A 15608-nucleotide genomic window follows, 5' to 3' on the forward strand; every position below is an offset into this window, starting at 1 on the left:
ATTGTTAAAGTTTGATTGTGTCCATTTCTATGTCCAATACCAGTATGGAAAGAATTAAGTGCTATGAACCAGCACTATTGACAACATTATTGAAATAAATAAGAAGCGAATTATGTGGTTTTTAAATATATAACTTGCGTTTGCTTGGAAGGTGTGTGGAAGCAAAAGTTGTGATTTCTTTAATAAAAAAAAACACCATCCCAATCGTCTAATGTAAAATATATTACCAGATATTTTTACGAATGACTAGCATTTTGTTGAAACCCATCTAGTAACACTGAGTAACTGCTACCACTACACTGCTGAATGTGTACTTGGTGGAACAGGGGGATGACAGTGGAGGGAAGGGTCCTGGGGAAAATGGGATAAGTGACAAAATGGAAGAGTGATACTGCAGGAGAGAACAACAGATGGGATAGCAAACTGAGAAAGGGACAGTGGCAGGAAGACTGAAAAAGGGAAGAGGGTCATCTTAGTAAATGCTACTACTTTCCTGGGGTGGGGGGAGGCTAAAAAAAAGAAAAACCAGAATTTGCTAAAAGAGAAACAAAATAGATACTAAAACACCGAACAAAGGGCTATAGAAAAGGGAACAGGAAATCTGCTGCTTTGCGGGTCCCCTATCTCTGCCACAAACACATTTAGCAACTCCCCCACCAGGACTGGCCTTTTTGCAAGTGGATTCTGCACTTCTGTCCTAACAAATTGTAGCCCAAAGAATTTTAAATGCTCAGAAACAATCAGTTAGTGTGTATGTTATCAGAGTTCAGCCTCCCCCAGGCTGTCTCTAGACACTCAGGAATTTCTCCCTGGCCATCAGAGGAAGCCAAGGTCTCACAAATCACTGACATGCAGAGGTAATAAGGAAGAACCTTAAAGAAAGATAGAATGATGGCATATAGTCCTTCACATGAAGGACTATATGCCACCAAATTCAATAACCTAGAAGAAATGGACAAGTTCTTGGAAACATATAGCCTGCCAAGGCTGAACCATGAAGAACTGGAAAATCTAAACAGACTGATCACCAGTAATGAAATTGAATCAGTCATCCAAAACCTTCCCAAAAGCAAAAGTCCGGGACCAGATGGCTTCACTAGTGAATTCTACCAAACCTTCAAAGAGGATCTAATACCAATCCCGCTCAAACTCTTCCAAAAAATTGAAGAAGAGACAGTACTCCCTAACTCATTTTATGAGGCCAACATTACCCTGATACCAAAACCTGGTAAGGACAACACAAAAAAAGAAAACTACGGACCAATATCTCTGATGAATGCAGATGCAAAAATCCTAAACAAAATTCTAGCAAATCGAATACAACAATGCATTAAAAAGATTATTCATCACGACCAAGTGGGGTTCTTCCCCGGGGTACAAGGATGGTTCAACATCTGCAAATGCATCAATGTGATACATCACATAAATAAAATAAAGGACAAAAATCATATGATTATATCAATTGATGCAGAAAAATCATTTGACAAGATACATCATCCATTTATGATTAAAACACTTAATAAAATAGGTATAGAAGGAAAATACCTTAACATAATAAAGGCCATATATGACAAGCCCTCAGCTAATCTCATACTTAATTGTGAAAAACTGAAGCCCTTTGCTCTACATTCAGAAACACAACAGGGCTGTCCCCTATCACCTCTGCTTTTCAACATAGTGTTGGAAGTCCTTGCCAGAGCAATCAGGCAAGAGAAAGAAATAAAAGGCATCCAAATTGGGAATGAAGAAGTTAAATTATCACTCTTTGCAGACGACATGATGCTATATATAGAAAACCCTAAAGACTCCACCAAAAAGCTATTAGAAACAATCAACGAATACAGTAAAGTTGCTGGCTACAAAATCAACGTACCAAAAAAAGAAAGAAAAAAAAAAAAGAATGATGATATTAGGCACAGATTAGCCGCTCCTTTAGGAAGAGCTCTTCTGTCTTGGTGTCCCATAAAGCAGTCGCCTTAAACTTGAAAGTGTAGGGAGTCACCTTGGGGGATCTGGATCAAAATGCTGGTGCTGGTTCAGAAGGGGTGGAACGAACCCGAAATTCTGCGCTCTGATAAGCTACAAGTGAGTCCAATGCCCCTGGATCCCCAGGTGGCACTGGGAGAAGCAAGTTATACAGCACATGTTCTTTATCCATTTATCTCTGTACTTTGTCCAGTTATGCCAAAATTCAGTTATGGCAATTTCCCTTCAGGACATTCAGGCAGCTGGAATTCTCTGCCCACGAATCTGGACACAAAGCAATACCAGCTGTGAATAAGCCCATGGAAGGAAGTGGCATTCAAAGACTCTGGGCATCCTAACCCACCCCAGGAGTTGGCACCAGGCTGGTCCCTTCCAATTTTTCCTAACTTCTTCTCACCTAATCTTTCTGTTACAGAGGAAACAATAATTGTCTCTCAATCATGCCAACCTGAACATCAAGGGAATGTTGGAAAGTTGGGTAATTAAAACAGAAATATTGAGAAAGTGCTAAAAACTAGACTTCAGGATCAAAGCTAGTGGCTTGACTGATTTCTTTACCCACTCTAAAGATGTTCTTGAAATTGTAGCTTCCCCAGAGTTTAGTGTGTGTGTGTATGTGTGTGTGTGTGAGAGAGAGAGAGAGAGAGAGAGAGAGAGAGAGAGAGAGAGAGAGAGAGAGAGAGAGAGAGAGAGAAACACATGGAAGGTAGGGATGAATGAATGTATACACGTCCCTTCTCTACAAACCAGAGGCTAATAGCACTACGGAGAAACTGTGATCTGATCTCAAGAAAAGAATTTGAATTAATAGTCCAATCCCAGTTGGAGTGCTGTCATTTTTATTTCCTTTGACAGAAACTGCCAGTTGTGTGATGAAGTGTGGGTGTCCTCAGAGGTAGCTACCTAAGTTTGCATACTTCCTGACTGACAGAACACTCCTGCAAATGCCTTGGGGCCAGGGTGGTTGGTGTCAGTGGGAGGAGTAACCAAGTTTCACTTCCTTGCTGGTTGGAGACTCACAGCCACAGCTGGCTTCTCTCTCAGAGGAGTGTAAGGAACAGCAGAGCCCGTCTCTCTGCCTCTTCCCCATAGCACCTGGCAGGGGCTTCGCAGACGTGAGGAGTGCGAATGGGCAGAGCAGAGTCTCTAGAAGGGAAGATGAGCACCCAAGATCCTTCAGATCTGTGGAGCAGATTGGATGGAGAAGCGGAGCTGCTCCAGGAATTGGGGTAAGGGAACTGATCCCCGCTTCAAAGTGCTTCTTGGGTAAACATTAACTCCCTGCTCTCACCAAATGCTCACTTTGATTAATGATTACCATTAGCGCTCTATGCCCCAATCTTCTCTCCCTTCCACGTCATTCATTTCTGTCTGTCAGATGTCTTTCTGTTTGGAGTCAATTGCAATGTAAAAGTATATATTATTTTTCTAGATGTGAAAACATGTAGATGCAGGAAATGGGATTAAAATCAAATGTTGGACATTCTTTGAGACTAGGGACAGAATTGGGATGTGTGGGTTGATGTTGCTTGGTCTTCTTGATTTTGATCTGGTTTATGGATAAATGTGCTTGTTGTTAAAAATTTTGAGCTCTAAGCTGTTGACTGTAAGATAAACAGACAGCCTACCCTCTTGTATAGGAGAGGGACTTTTTCAAAAGAGAAAGAATGAGGAAGTATCTGCAGCAATGTCCCATTTCCTTTCTTTCTCCTGACATCGAATGTGTGAGCTCTTGTGTGTATGCATATCTGCAGGGACACTGTTGAGCCTTTTAAATACTAACAAGTCAGAAAGAGGACACAATTTCTGCCTCAAACAGGTTGTAAGTTTGGGTAGGTGGAGTCATCATAGCCCCTTTTTTAAGAGACAAGATGAGACAGTTTATCAGGATATTTAATCAAAGAGACAAATATACACAAGAGAGGGGTAGGGAATTCCCTATGGACACTGAACCTTTTCCCTGAAGCGTTGGGAATATCCTGACAAGGCTGGTTTTGACACCTGTGCTTCCCGAGAGGTACACCAGCACCTTTTGTCTTAATAAACAGCTCTAATCTTCACAACAGTGCGATCACACAAGAACTGTCATCATCTCCATCTTACAGAGGAAGAAAATGAGCACCAGAGGGGTTGAGTACCTTGCCCACATCACAGGTCAATTAAATGACAAAGCTGGGATTCCAACCTGCCAAAGCCTGTGTTCTTACCCAGAGAAACACTGAAACTAGGTGAAATCTCTCTGCAGTAAGACTGCGGAGATTGTGTCTTTTGTGTTGAATTATTGTAAAGGTTCTCAATAAGTCCTGTCTTTAGATTTTAAATTTGGGGTCTCAGAATCAAACACTACCTTCAGAAGGTAAGTTAGATCTTACAGTTAGAGTTTTCTAGAAAGCAACTTCCCTTTCTTGGAAATTCACTATCCTTCTTAGATTGAATCCCCAAAGAAATTAAATGTCCCTGTGAGCACCCAAAACGGGTGTCACAATGTCCAGGTACTGAAGCTGAACCCTTGGGTCTCACTTAGAACCTTAATATATTATTAAACTATAATTCTTTACATGCTTCGTGATCTAGATTCTTACCCCACGATCAGTAGGAAGACCCAAAGAAGAAGAGAGACAAATGAGATATTCAACTTCAGTCCTTTAATTCAACAATCCTTGAGTCTAGACCAGGGGTGTCCAAACTGCGGCCCGCAATCCATTTTTTATTGGACCGCAGCAAATTCCAAAAACATATTTAGTTTACTTAAATAAACCAGGTGAGGCAATACGTACTTCACCGCGAGTGAGTAGCCCGGCTGTTTGTGTATTTTACCGCATATGGCCCTAGGTGAAAAATGTTGAAAAAAGTTTGGACGCCCCTGGTCTAGACTCTGTGTTTGAGTACATTGGCCCTCTAATGACAAGATGAGCTAGATGACATCCCTTCTCCCCACCATAATGCCCGTGGCAGGAAGCGACTACAGGTGAAACCCACAAGGAAACAACTCTGTGTCTTCCCTTCCATGTTCAAAGAATGGATGTTCAATACAACCCAGAAACAACCAAAACAGGTGTTTTTATGTCCAGACTTCTCTATTTCAGAAGGCCTGGGAATTTATTAAACATTTGAGAATGGTTTCTGTAAGGAAAGGAAGCTACAATTATCTGGTGAAATTACTTCCTAGTTGTGATGCTCAACCTTGGCTATGCACTAGAACCACCCAAGGAGTTTTTAAATATTCCTACACAGGGCAAAGGCCAGACAAATGACATCAGCGTCTTAGGGGTGCGCTTTTTTTTTTTAAGCTTTCCAAGTGATTCCAGAGTGAGACCAAGGTTGAGAATCACTGCATAGAATATAAATCCACCAGAAGCGCTGTGTACATGTGGCTTTGTTTTTCATTTATTGGGTATGTACCTGAATCTGAAAGCCATTAATAAATGTTAACAAAGTGGTCTGGGAGCACTTTGTTGAAAATTGTATTGAGGTATATTTTAGAGATCATAAGACTCCCTCATTTCGAGTATATAATTCAATAATTTTTAGTAACTTTAAAGAGTGGTACAACCATCACCATAAATCAACTTTAGAACATTTTCATTCCCTTGATAAGAATCCTCAGGAGCATGCTTATTTAAACACACTCAAGGGTGTGCTGGTAAACCATCTGGGCGAGGGGTAGCCCAGATTTCTGGAGTCTGCCTGTTTCCCTGATATAAATACTCCTACCATGGGCAATGTCAAGCTGCCAAGAGTTTAACAATCAGCTTGCAAAATTCCTGAAAATTGAATAATCAGCTTGAGCCAGTACTTACTCCCCCAGGACATATATGATACGCATTTTATAGGTAATAGCTGAGAAAACTTGAAAATGACCTGTTGTCTCTGGCAGAATTCTGAATATAAATGAAACTTTCCTCCAACCTTAAGTCACTGGTTAGGTACCAAAACTTCTGGTTAATTTAATTTTTAGAAAGCTCCATACAAAACAAAATGATTTAATGTGCTTGGTAGATAAAAAGCAGCTGGTTTTAATGACTTAATTTTTAAATTATTTTAATAGGTTATTTGATTCGGCAGATTCTTATGTTTGTATTTTTGATAGCTATAAACAGATAATGTGGTGGTTAAGTTAGACCGATAGCATACATTTTTGTTCTTCTGTCCCTATTTTTTCCTCAGACTCTAGAATATGTAAGCTCGCTAAATTTAACCCTGAACTGCAGCAAATCATTGTTTGCCTGTCTAGGACAGACATGACTTGCTCAGAGCACAGGCTTATTATTCCCTTCTGAAGAGCTTAAATCAAGTAACTCAGATGGATTTGTGTCTCATTTATAGAGTGTCAATCTAAAAATATTTCTTTTCTTTCATTTAAAATATATTAATGTGTCCAACATCAAGGGGACAAAACCATCTGCACTGTCGCTCAGCTTCACTGATACCTTGGTGGTATGGGGTTGGGCGTGACCCGACAGTGGTGGAGGAAGAGGCCAGGGGGTGGAGAACGGCCCATGAGAAGCAAGAGGCAGGCTGGGAACAGTCAGGCTCTTTGTTGCCTTCAAAATGAAGTGATGAGGAAATGAAAAAAGTAATGAATATTAGAGACATCACCTAAGTAACAAACTAGTGTTTGCTATTAACTAGTAACAAACTAGTTAATAATTTACAATTCCAGAAATCCTTTGACTATAACAAAATCTCTCATGAGATAATGTAGGAACAGTATAGTTATCTAGTTTATAAAGGGGTAAGCCTTCATAAACTGTATAACTGCAGACACAAAAGGGATACTGTGAAATACAAATATTTTAGGATATTTTCAAATTAGATATTCAGATTATCTAGTCAGACATATTCCCTCAGGTGAGAAATACAATAAGTATTCTTTTTTTAATATACTTTCCCAAATCTCAAATGTTATAAGAAAGTGTTGGTGTTTGGCTGCGTTGGCCAGTGTCAAGAATCTAGACTCTAAGTTCTGGATATTTAAGTAAATAATTAGAAAGTTCTCTCATTTCTCTGCCCCTTAATCTTTACATTTAAGAGAAGGTTAGAATAGATCAGGGATCAGCAAACTTTTTTTTGCAAACAGCCAGGTAATAAATATTTTAGGCTTTGCGAGCCTTATGAGCTCTGCCCAGACGACTGACATCTGCCGTTGTGTGAGAACAGCCAGAGATAACACGGAAACAACGACCGTAAAGGTGTTCAAATAAAATGCTATTTCTGGGATTTGAATTTTACATAATTATCCTGGGTCACAAAGTATTCTTTTTTTTCCCACCACCCATTTAAAAACATAAAACAATTCTTGGTTTTCAGTCCATACAAAAGCACGTGTCCTGGCAAGAACTAACCCTCAGGTGATGATTTGCTGACCCAAGAAATAAGTGATAGTAACCAAAATGAGTTGGTATGATGAGGCAGACATTTTGCACACACTAGCTCTGGTATTCAAAAGCTACTGGTATTCCAGCTTTAAATACAAGCAGGCTCATTAGCAGAGCAACCAGGCTGCCTGACGTCCCAGTGAATCTAGGTCTCCAGGCTGTGTTTATTCCACCAAACCAGGATGCTTTCCTGTGTGATAGTCATTCTGCACTGACCCCTACTCTGTGCCAGTGCCATGCCATTCACGTAGATGCAGAGGGTGACTTCAAATAAGTTAAGGGAACTGTCCAGGTCACTGACATAAGTGGTGCAGCTGAGGGACATGACTATGGGAGTGCCCCAAAGCTGACGTTCTTGTCACTGATTCAGTAAGGTGTATACATATGTTCTCGTCATGGCAATTAGTAATTACTGGATGCTCACCATGTGCCAGGCACTATTTTAAGCCCTTTGCATATATGACTTATTAAATTCACACATCACTACAAGGTAGTCCTCCTACTAATGTCAGTCCCATTTACAGATGAAAAAAAGTGAAGGACAGGTTATATTCCCCAAACTGTCATGGACGGTGGAGATGCCTGACCACGGCGCTGTACCCCTGAAGCTGAAGCAGAATAATATTGAATGTCACTATAATTTAATATATATATATAATCAAGGGATGTGGAGTACAGCATAGAGCATAGAGTCAGTGGAACTGTAACAGCTATATAGGGTGACAGAGGGGTAGCAGATTGGGGGAGAGGGTTATCACTTTGTGAGGAGTATAAATGTCTAACTGTTACATTGTTTTGTACACCTGAAGCTAATAAAATAAATAAATAGATAAATAAATAAATAAATAAATAGTTATGAAACTGAAAGGAAAAAAAAGTGAAGGACAGAGCTTTTATCACATGCCCAAGCTGACGTGCTCAAAAACCTTTTAATCCAGTTTTCCTCCAGAGCCCACGTGACTGTCCACTAATGTAATTTCCCAATTTCCATCAAACTTCTCTCTTCTTGTATTGGCACTATATATTAGTGCTAGCATAAACTGAGAGAGGAAAAGAAAATTTCTGTGATTACTATGACCAATAAATTTATTATGAAAGACATTATTTCACATGCTTCACATATTACAAATGCACATGGACACAAAACCAGCACAATATGCTAATTAATGAGAACTTCATTGAATTTTGTGTAGATTTCATTTTTCGGAGCTAGACAAATTGACTAAGCTAAGAAAAGCACAGTAAAGTCAAAGGTTTAAAGGAACCTGTTTACAGATCTGTGATAGCAAGTAGGGCAATAACACTGGTTCGTCTTCTGTGCACAATTTTGTAGTCTTGGAGTCTAAAAACGGAAGGTGAGTCTCTTGTGGCTGTAGGAGAACATGTAACTAGCGTACAGTTTGATCTCTATTTGACTCAAGCGAATTTCCTCTTCAGTTGTTGTGTTTTCTGTTCCTCTCTGGGTGGTGGTGACTTCCTTCTACTTACATGAGGAAATCTGTCCACAGATTCTCCACACTCTGTGGGGTCACTTTGTTTTATTCATTCACTTTTCCACTCATTCATAGATCCATCTGTTGTTTATGGCATTATGCAGTGTGGGGGATACGAAAATTAAGACGAAATGGCTGTCCCCTTAGGAGTTTACAGTATAGAGGACAGAGAATACACATTCATATAGTTGGAGAACGCAGGGCAGAGTGGGCTGAGGGTATCTGGATAAAGTGCACAGCACATTGCAGGCGGAGGGTGATGACTGGGCATGGAGAAGATGGTCTTGGAACCAATAGGATTTTGGTCAGTTGAAGTCAGAAAAAAAGACATTTTCTAAAGAGAAAATGGCATGAGTCAAGTGGTGAAAGTGGCAGGACACATGAGCATTCAGAAAACAACAAAAGCCCATGGGGACTCAGACCCTCCCAGTCTCTGGGACCCAGTGGTTAATCAGCGTTCAGTTTGCTTCTGGTCTTGACCTCTGAGAGTCTCTACCTTCAGCCACATTCCATGGGAAAGCTTCCGCCTGGCTTTCTTCTTTTAGTTTCTGGTGTCCTTACCATGCCCTTCACTTTTTTTTTTAAAGCCTGGGTTAATTTCTTGCTCCCACTGACTCCCCTAGAGAATAAATTCCTTTTCTGAGCGCACACACTTCTGGCTTCTACTCCCTGATACGGACCTGTCGGAAACCACCACAGTCTTAACTGAGTCTGACTCTGTTGCTTGTTCGCCTCCTAATTCTCTGTGGCCATGTTCCCCCTGACCCCCTGCCCACTAGTGCCTGCCCCCCTATCTGTTGTTAGACCTTCTTTGTTTAAAAATATTTGAATTTTAAAAAGCATAAGAGCAATAATTTAATCTGTCTTGATAAAAGCATAGTTAGGTAAGAAAATGTTATTATTTTTAGAAACACATGCTGAATTACTTAGGGTTCAAGTGCCATGATGTCTGTAATTTACTTTTAAAAAGTTCATCCAACAATATATAAAGAAAATGTGACAAAAGGTTAAAATTTATTCTACCTAAAATGTGGATGCTATTTAAATGCGAGTATTATTTGTACTGTTTTTTTCTATTTTCCTATTATCTGAAATTACTCATAAGAAATAGTTGAAAATAATAGTAGTATGTGTTAATAATTGAAAGTTTGGGAAATAAAGAAAAGCACCAAAAAAGTCTGTCATGTACCATCAACCAAAATGACACATTGTTCAACTTCTCTCCAATCTATTGGAAATCCTTTTCTGTAAACACACACACACACACACACACACACACACACACACACACACACACACACACTGAATTATGGCCATACCATATATATAATTTTTGCTCTTGCTTTCTGGTAGGATATTTTCTGATCATCTGCTTCCTTGTTTGTCTCAAAGCAGGTTCTGGATCTGGTCTTTCCTGAGCCAGTCTGTTTTCCTATATTAAAGTTTGGATATTTCAGTGGGTCCAAAGTCCAGAAGGTCTTAAATAGATTAGGTGTTTGGACTTCGTTCAAACTCCATTTGACAATAGGGAATCATTGAATGTTTATAGGAATGTGGAATTACATGGTCATTATGTTTTGTTTCTAGGTAGATTAAGCTGGTAGTTGAGCATGATACGTGGCAATGGCTCCAGAGAAAAGAAAACTAATTAGTTAGGGAATTTACAGATTGGTGCATAAGAAACTGGACTGATGACTTGGGAATAGCAAGGAAGGAACAGGCGTAGGAGCAAGTAATTCCACTGAGCTAAGCACAGTAAGTGATTTGCATGCCAATAAGAATGTTATTGTATGGTTATTGAATGCTTCTGTATGGTTTTCCAAAATGGCACCAAAGAAATTTTGAAGACTTTAATATTATAAATGTCTTATAATTTATTCTTTGTTTGCTTTATCACTATATATTGCTAAAGTTGCTTGGGTGTCATGTGACTGCTCCTATGGTTCTGACTCACCACCAGTAGAGTCTACATTTTAGGTTGATTCCTCAGTAATCTTAGAACAATTTTACAGATGTCAATACTGAGGCAATAAGAGGTTTGGCTACCTGCTCTAGGCCAAGTACAATGAACTCCCTTTGACAGTGAGCTCCTTAGGAGAAGGGCGGGCTGTAGGTTATTCACCTTTATCTGCTCCTTCCAAGCCCACCACGTGACAAAGAGCAGATGTGTAAATGTTTGAATTGTCCAAAGTTAGGTCAAAACCAAGACCAGAACTCAAGGCTCCTGACTTCAGCCCTGCACTACACCAATAGTGATTCACTCAGTTCCCTTATACTCAAAAATTTTTATTGGTGGGAAAACATGATGTTATTTGGAGGCATCATCTAAATAATGGAATAGAGAGGAGAGAAGTAATAAAACAAGAATCTGTCTGGGCTTATTTTTTTTTTTTTTTTTTTTTTTTTTTTTTTAACATCCTCCAATGTCTGGGGCTCTTTCCTGTAGCTGTAGCTCTTCCTGAAAGTTGCCCACTCTGTCTCCTGAACCAGCCCACAATAGTAAGTCATCAATGGTAAGTCGTCAGGGGCAACTGCAGTATGAAGACAATTACCCTGAAGCAGCCTTTTATGATGCATAGGCTGCAAGAGTACCCAGAGTAAGTGCAGTGTCAAGTTTAATTCCACTCAGATGAGCCCTCCTGAGAGAACCTCTGGTTTTGACTCTTTGCAACCATTCTAGTCCTCCTCAAGTTCTTATCCACAAAATGTTTTTTTCTAGTCAGTCTTTGAGCTTTGGGTCCCAGTCCAAATCAAATATTCCCTGGCCCCAACCACTGGGGCAGTAGTGATGCTCTTTGGGTCTTGCAGCCTTTTCTACACGGTGCAGGCTGACCTGGGGACTCTACAGGACCTCTGCTAGAATGAGATGCAACTTACCCGTCCTCCCTCCAGTCAGTGGCTCTGCCCCTCCATCTCTCCAAGTCTCTGACAACCCTGAATGTGTTGATCTACCTCTGAGTCAGGCTCTTTGGGTTTCTCTTTATGCATCTATGTTCTTCTCTCTCTTTGGCTTCTTCCTCTGTCTCCTGGACCACTCTGTTTGGGTCTGTATCTGTGTTCCTGTCACTGTCTGGCTATCTGTGTGTGCTGGTATGCCTTTTTCTGTCTCCAAGTTTTGGTCTCTGTTGTTCTTTCTGTCTACAGCTCTTAACTTTTGTGTCTCTGACTGTACCATTTTATGTCTCTGAGTCTCTGAGTCTCTCTCTCTGTCTCTCCCTCTTTGTGTGTGTGTGTGTGTGTGTTTCCATCTTTCAGAACTTCTTGCATCATTCCTCAGACTCCTTCAAGAACAGGTTTATCCTGGTATCTAACTCCCACAATATTCTCTTCTTTCTTTCAGTCCTGTTTCCTTTTCGCTGAGCCTTGACTCCTACCAAACAAACAAACAAACTTGGGGCTCACCTTTAGTTCATTGTTTGACCAGATACTCACTATCCTGCCTCTGTCATCACTCAGGTATTATTCCTCAAGCCTGGAGCTGCTGGCCTCACCATTTTGCTCTGCTATTAGCACATAAAAATGTGGGAATTTAGAATGGCAATATGAAAAGTCACAGACAGGCTGGTTTCATCACAGAAACCTCTATTGGAAAGACTGTGGTGAGTCTGTCTTTCAGCTTCCCCTATGTATCACACTATGCCTGCCTGAGGCCTCAGCAGGACTTTCAAAACTTTATGCAAAGCCTTTGCTTGTTTCTCTCTACTTGGGCAGGGTCCACCGCTATGATCAATGGAAAGATAAGCCCACATTTGTAAATATGGGACTTAATGTGCATGTAGGAACAACACCGTCTTATCTTAGATACATCACAGCCTGACTCTAACGCAAATTGCAGCACTGACAACTCTTGAAGAAAATGTAACATCCATGACTTTTGTTGGCATAGAGGGCCAAAAATTTTATTTTTCACAAAATCAAAGAATCTAGCACCAACTTTATAAGCCAATGAACATGAAGGAAATCAGCAGTTAAGCAATCCCATGGAATGACTCAAGGACAGATTAACCCAATTTAACATTCCTTAGCTTGGGATTGCCTAATAGATTCATCTTATGTTCAATCACCACTGTGTTCAGAAGGATTCTGAGGCTGAGTATAGGCTTAGCAAGAAAGAAGACAGATCAATGAGCTTTATTCATGGCCTTAGAAAAGGAGAGTGGCATCATACGCATATGCTATGTATTTGTCATCTTGGGTCTACAGAGTTCAGAAAGTGTGTCAGCGTCATGCAAAATGAAGAATAATTTTAAAAATGAAGAAAAAGAGAAAATTATCTAGAGAAGAATGCTTTTGTTGGCTTCAACTCCAGGGCCTTTTAGCTGTGTTCACACAATCAGGAGCTTCTGTTCTTGCTTTGGGTTGAAATGTGTGTCCTCTTTATAATTCTAATGGGACGGAATCTATGTTACAGGTTCTATGTTACTTCCTTTTGCCAGAAAGGAGAGAAATATGTCATTAAATACATGAATCATTTGTAGACATGGGTTACTAAGAAATTTTCTCACCAATACATACATAATCTAAATGGATGCATAGCTCATGTTTCAACATGCACTGTTCTTCAAGCATCATTTTGCATTACTCCTTGTCATAGACCCTCTGTTCCAGATGAGCATTCTATTTCCTGAATATGCCATGCATATGTCAGCCTCAGTGTCTTCGCTTATGCCATGGCTCCTGATGGAATGCCTTTTTCTCTCACTACCTAATGAATCCTATATATATTCTTCAAGCTCCAATGCGTGATTTTCCTCCTCCATGAAACTTAACCTGATCATCCTGGCCCTCTGTGAGGTCCCCTTCTGTACCATTTACTGTGCATATCACTAAGATGGCAACTGTTGGGGCATTTTCTGACACTCTTAGACTGCAAATCCTTCTCTTTTCCTCCCCATTGGTACTGCAGAGCCACTTAGTACTTTGCTTTGCCCTCTTTGTCCTCTTCTTCAGATACCATGCACTGTGAACTCACACCATCAGGGTTATTGAAATTAATTAAATTTCTTAAGACCAAGAGTCCTTCACCTCCATGCTTCTGAAGCTCTAAACTGCAGATCAATCACATGAGGCTGTTGACAAATACAGATTATAACTCGGCAGGTGTAGCAGGGGACCTGAGAATGCAAATTGTTAACAATATCTCAGGACACTGAGCAGCTAGACTTCGCATTGTTTTTAAACACCAGGTACAACCCATTACTGTTCTTAAAGCCAATTTAGTGAGTCACAATCAATATTTGTAAAAAAAATAGAAAAGAAATTAGTAGGTAACATATAGAGTAGTGTTGTTTCCTATAACGTGTTTCCCTGGAAATAAGACCTAGCCAGACCATCAGCTCTCATGCATCTTTTGGAGCAAAAATTGATATAAGACCTGGTATTATATTATATTATATTATATTATATTATATTATATTATATTATATTATATTATATTATATTATATTATATTCCCAGTCTCACATTATATTAAAATAAGACTGGATCTTATATTAATTTTTGCTCCAAAAGACGCATTAGAGCTGATGGTCTGGTTAGGTCTTACTTCCGGGGAAACACTTTTTGGCTTTTTGTGTGTGTTTGTAATATAGATTGTGTGTGTGTGTGTGTGTGTGTGTGTGTGTGTGTGTGTGTGTATTTATATACATAGAGAGAAAGAGAGACAGAGAGAGAAAAAATGTATTGTATACTATGAGACAATTCAAAAAGTTTAAAGGCCTCTCCTTTAAAGTACAGTGCAAAATGAGATATAAACTTATATCAGCAAATTAAGACAGTAAAACTCAATGGAATAAGAATCTATGAAGGTTCCAATATGCTGGGGCAATTTCCCAGAAGGTTCTAGCATGAAGGGGCACTGGAAAGAAAGGAGAAGAGGCTGAATTTGGGGACCAGCTTTCTGGATATAACTTTGCCTTCACTGTGGTTGAGCTTATTTCCTGTACTTTACTGAGAGGCAGCTATGAAAATTCTTTAGTGGGTGGGTGTTTCCTAATTTGTTACTGTATCATGGAAGGGATAATACCACTGTTTCCTTCAAGGTCAACTGCTGGGTTTGATAGTCTCAAAAACCCAGTGCAAATATTCTTTTGAAGCTTGAGGAGTCTCTGCTCTGTTGCCTCTGTTGGCCTTGAGACATAATAATGGCAATGTGTGGGCCTTGGGGGGAAAGGAGAATATAACATTGCTTTGACTGTATTGTTATAAATAGTAGTTTCTTGTTCTTTTTTATTTCTACAGGGAAAATGAGACTAAAAGATTTTTTTTTTTTTAAGTTTTAAGAAAATGAACCTTATTCCAGACTATTCCCAGTACCTAGTACAATGTCTGGCATATTCATAAAATGTATAATTAGCTAATCTTACATCTTGTTCTCTTCTGCAAAAGTTAAAGAATCATGTAAAAAGTTTATAAAAGAAGACTGTGTTCCAACATATGAAAATACGCGGTTTTCCTTCCTAGGTATTATTATTAGTCACCTTGACAGATGAGAAAACTGAGGTTGCTACTTGAATGGGGTCACATTGCTAACAAGCATAAGTCTGAGGAATGGATAGATGAGGAAATGACTGGAGACAAAGGAGTGGCCTCTCCTCCCCCAAATTCTCACAGACATAGCTGCTTATTAGCATTTCTTTTCACTTGGCATTACCCAGCAGTAAAAAGGTTTCTTTTTGTACATAATTCTAAAACCATCGCCGTAATGCAGCTGGGGAGACTGGCTGGAGCAGCAGAGAAAAACGAGTTACTT

The 15608-nt window shown here is 39.7% G+C and overlaps 1 protein-coding gene across 1 annotated transcript in view; it reads left to right on the plus strand.

The window, feature by feature from the left end:
• The first annotated feature begins 2989 nt into the window (after positions 1-2989).
• The window catches only part of DAPP1 (dual adaptor of phosphotyrosine and 3-phosphoinositides 1), a 49477-nt gene continuing 36858 nt past the window's right edge, over positions 2990-15608 (plus strand). Inside the window, exon 1 of the mRNA XM_019757653.3 lies at positions 2990-3215. Coding sequence (XP_019613212.2) covers positions 3115-3215 — 101 coding nt within the window. The 5' untranslated portion in view covers positions 2990-3114. The remainder of the gene's footprint in view (positions 3216-15608) is intronic.

This window comes from Rhinolophus sinicus, chromosome 1 (genome assembly GCF_057876585.1).
Source record: "Rhinolophus sinicus isolate RSI-liver-muscle chromosome 1, RSI-T2T, whole genome shotgun sequence".
Lineage (NCBI taxonomy): Eukaryota > Metazoa > Chordata > Mammalia > Chiroptera > Rhinolophidae > Rhinolophus > Rhinolophus sinicus.